The sequence below is a fragment of the Galeopterus variegatus genome, unplaced genomic scaffold (genome assembly GCF_000696425.1).
Source record: "Galeopterus variegatus unplaced genomic scaffold, G_variegatus-3.0.2 Scaffold9161, whole genome shotgun sequence".
Lineage (NCBI taxonomy): Eukaryota > Metazoa > Chordata > Mammalia > Dermoptera > Cynocephalidae > Galeopterus > Galeopterus variegatus.
Genome location: NW_007735272.1, coordinates 25643 through 29952, shown reverse-complemented (window position 1 = coordinate 29952; position 4310 = coordinate 25643). Strand labels below are relative to the sequence as shown.

The following is a 4310-nucleotide window of genomic DNA, read 5'->3' as shown; positions in this document are numbered from 1 at the left end:
GGTCCCAGGGAAACACCCTCTCCCTGATCTTCAATGTCTTTCCAAGGCAAGCCTTGCTTCAAACTCATGTTGACATTTTTCTTCTCTTATTCATATTAGGAGATTAAGGGGAGGAGCAATTAAAGCCCCAAGAACTTCCGTTTTAGTGCAGCTGTGAGCTGTGAAGATTAAAAGAGGAGAAAAAGACCGGGGCCAGCTCTGCCGAGCCTGGCAATGGTGCCTCCAACCCCAGCATGCATCAGAGAGCTGGGATTAGAACCGCCACAAAAATGGTACCATGCCTCTTCTTTCATATCTGTGTCCTCACAGTAGCATTGTTGCTGCCCATAGTAGCCCCTGGGAAGTATCTGCTGAATGAATTATGTCTTTTGGGTTTAAAAGACTGTCAGCATCAATGGCGGCATGATGTAATATAAGAAAAAAAATTTCAACATCAAATAAAATTATTTTACATCATGCCACATTTAGATTTACTCTGTCATTATTCTCATCCAGGGCTTCCCATATCTCTGACAATATCAAGATGCAGAGACATCTTGCTTCCCTAATTCACAACTTTTCTTTCTGTTCTCAGACCCTTTACGTTCTTCTGATTCTGCTAAGTCTGGGTAGAGCAGCCCAGTCTGGCACAAGCATCAGTTGGCCCTATCTTGGATGGCCGTGTGCTCTGGAGCTTCAAAAGTAAAGAGCTCCCCAAGGTCCTGGACCAGAGGCCTCACCTGCTCACACCTCCTCCTTGCCTTACCTGAGACAAAGAGCATCCACAGCAGCCCCCAGAGCCTGGCCTTCCTCATCCCTTCTGTGCACCGACTCCAGCTGCTAGCACGGGCTCCTGGGACAGCTGCAGGGTGCCTCTGACCTAAAGATTCTAGAAAGTTGCACAACAGGATATGAAGCCACTCCCAGGAGGTGCTGCATCTGATGCTCTGTTTCATCACTGATTTCTCTGGCTCCAGACGTCAACACAGGAGTCCAGAGACCAGGGCTCAAGTCTCAGCTAAGCTTCTCTGAACCACAATTTCCTCTTCTCTGGGTATAGTGATAATTAGCTAGCAAGAACGATACTTTAGTGTCAATGAAAGTAAGGTGTTAATATTAGAAGGGGAATTGAGGCTCTCAACCCTGCTCTCCCGAGGCTCTTTCTCCATTCTCATCCAGTGAAGTGTATAAAGAGAGTCAGGAGCACGGAGGGATCGGTTGGGATAATCATACCTCACTTTCAAGGTTTTTGTGAGATTAAACAAGGTCCCTATGTAACATACTTAGGACGGTAACTGCCATACATGTTATTTCGGCATCTGTCCCCATTCACTCTGCCCCGTCTCTCTTGGCTTCTGCTGACTTGGGCCCCTCCTTTCCTTCACCAGGATGGCCATGCCCTGCTCTTGTCTTGGCATTGTCACAGATGTGGCTGGGGGCTCATGGGGTATAGGAGACCCCAGAAATGATTTGAGAGGTCCCCATTCACTCTGCCCCGTCTCTCTTGGCTTCTGCTGACTTGGGCCCCTCCTTTCCTTCACCAGGATGGCCATGCCCTGCTATTGTCTTGGTATTGTCACAGATGTGGCTGGGGGCTCATGGGGTATAGGAGACCCCAGAAATGATTTGAGAGGACACTGCCACTATTAGACAAGAAGAGACTTACATAAAAAAGGAAACAGCATTAGGGACAGTGAAGAAAGAAGAAAAATCCAGCAGGTTTCATACTAGAAGCCATAAAAGCCTGATTTGACAGTGTGAAAATCAAATCAGTAATGGAGGGGATTCACTTCAAAAATACCCCCAAATATGAAATGAATAAAGACATTTTGAAGAGCTCAGAAATGTATGGGAGGACAAATTACAGAAATCCAACCTACAGATAAGAGATCTTAAAGTATAAAATGGAACAATGGATCATAAACAAGGATAAAAATGTGTATTTAAAAAAGCACTTTCCAGATCTGAAAAGAAATCTAAAATTGGAGGTTGAGAAAGTTCAACATGAGCATGGAAAACATTCATGAAATGAGATCAAGACTAAGAAGCTCCTAGGTGAAATTTTTTAAAATATAAATAGAAAGACTAAAAATGACTCGGTTCCTTCAAAGGAATTAAAACAAGCAGAGCTCAGGTTTCTTCTCTGAGTAACAAATGCCAAGAGACATAGGATGATGTGTGAAGAACACTAAGACTCTGACATTTTAGACTCAAACTGATTGCTATTGAAGTACGGAAACAACTAGAAGGTACTGTCATGTCTCTAAGACAAATAAAACAAACAGCAATAAAAAACTTCTAAGTTAACTTTAACTTTTTAAACTAAAAAGATTTAATGTAGCAATTTACAGAATATAGAAGATAATAAAGAAATTTAAATCATGTCATTACGCCCTAAAGAGATCATTGTAATTAAGATTTTACTAAAGTTGTTCCTATTCTTCGTTTTATAAATAATGTCAGAAAGCAGGCTTTGAACTGTGCTGGGATTGAAATCTGCCTGCCCCACCCGTTGTTGTACTCATATGTCCCCAAAAAAGGAAAGTGTACAGAGAAGTTTTGAAATTTTCTGACTCCAGAGCCTACGTGATTTCCATGGTGATGAGTCAGACTAATACAGTTTATTCAAGTGAACAGATCCCCTTCTTACAACAAGCATACGTATGCCACCCTTAAATGATGTCTATTCCAAACGCTGTGTACATTTTTGTATCTTTACATACTTTGTGTCAAGTTCCTGGAAGAGGAAGAGGGAACTTTGAATTAAACAGCCCACGAAGGATTTCTAAATGGACTTGAACACCACCAGAAACTGATTGCTCCCTCATGTAATCCTTACTAGAGACAGCACTTGCATTTAAATTAGAATAAGGTCTTTCTCCCTGTGTCTGATTGCTGTGTACTTGAGGTCAGCAGAACATAAATATTCTCTAATCCTCACACTCTTACTTTTCTGAGAAGTTCAATGACCAATTCAGTATTTTNTCCAGAGACCAGGGCTCAAGTCTCAGCTAAGCTTCTCTGAACAACAATTTCCTCTTCTCTGGGTATAGTGATAATTAGCTAGCAAGAACGATACTTTAGTGTCAATGAAAGTAAGGTGTTAATATTAGAAGGGGAATTGAGGCTCTCAACCCTGCTCTCCCGAGGCTCTTTCTCCATTCTCATCCAGTGAAGTGTATAAAGAGAGTCAGGAGCACGGAGGGATCGGTTGGGATAATCATACCTCACTTTCAAGGTTTTTGTGAGATTAAACAAGGTCCCTATGTAACATACTTAGGACGGTAACTGCCATACATGTTATTTCGGCATCTGCCCCCATTCACTCTGCCCCGTCTCTCTTGGCTTCTGCTGACTTGGGCCCCTCCTTTCCTTCACCAGGATGGCCATGCCCTGCTCTTGTCTTGGCATTGTCACAGATGTGGCTGGGGGCTCATGGGGTATAGGAGACCCCAGAAATGATTTGAGAGGACACTGCCACTATTAGACAAGAAGAGACTTACATAAAAAAGGAAACAGCATTAGGGACAGTGAAGAAAGAAGAAAAATCCAGCAGGTTTCATACTAGAAGCCATAAAAGCCTGATTTGACAGTGTGAAAATCAAATCAGTAATGGAGGGGATTCACTTCAAAAATACCCCCAAATATGAAATGAATAAAGACATTTTGAAGAGCTCAGAAATGTATGGGAGGACAAATTACAGAAATCCAACCTACAGATAAGAGATCTTAAAGTATAAAATGGAACAATGGATCATAAACAAGGATAAAAATGTGTATTTAAAAAAGCACTTTCCAGATCTGAAAAGAAATCTAAAATTGGAGGTTGAGAAAGTTCAACATGAGCATGGAAAACATTCATGAAATGAGATCAAGACTAAGAAGCTCCTAGGTGAAATTTTTTAAAATATAAATAGAAAGACTAAAAATGACTCGGTTCCTTCAAAGGAATTAAAACAAGCAGAGCTCAGGTTTCTTCTCTGAGTAACAAATGCCAAGAGACATAGGATGATGTGTGAAGAACACTAAGACTCTGACATTTTAGACTCAAACTGATTGCTATTGAAGTACGGAAACAACTAGAAGGTACTGTCATGTCTCTAAGACAAATAAAACAAACAGCAATAAAAAACTTCTAAGTTAACTTTAACTTTTTAAACTAAAAAGATTTAATGTAGCAATTTACAGAATATAGAAGATAATAAAGAAATTTAAATCATGTCATTACGCCCTAAAGAGATCATTGTAATTAAGATTTTACTAAAGTTGTTCCTATTCTTCGTTTTATAAATAATGTCAGAAAGCAGGCTTTGAACTGTGCTGGGATTGAA

The 4310-nt window shown here is 40.7% G+C and overlaps 1 protein-coding gene across 1 annotated transcript in view; it reads right to left on the bottom strand.

The window, feature by feature from the left end:
- The window catches only part of LOC103609086 (triggering receptor expressed on myeloid cells 1-like), a 9917-nt gene extending 9091 nt beyond the window's left edge, over positions 1-826 (bottom strand). Inside the window, exon 1 of the mRNA XM_008593457.1 lies at positions 746-826. Coding sequence (XP_008591679.1) covers positions 746-794 — 49 coding nt within the window. The 5' untranslated portion in view covers positions 795-826. The remainder of the gene's footprint in view (positions 1-745) is intronic.
- Positions 827-4310: the final 3484 nt, after the last annotated feature.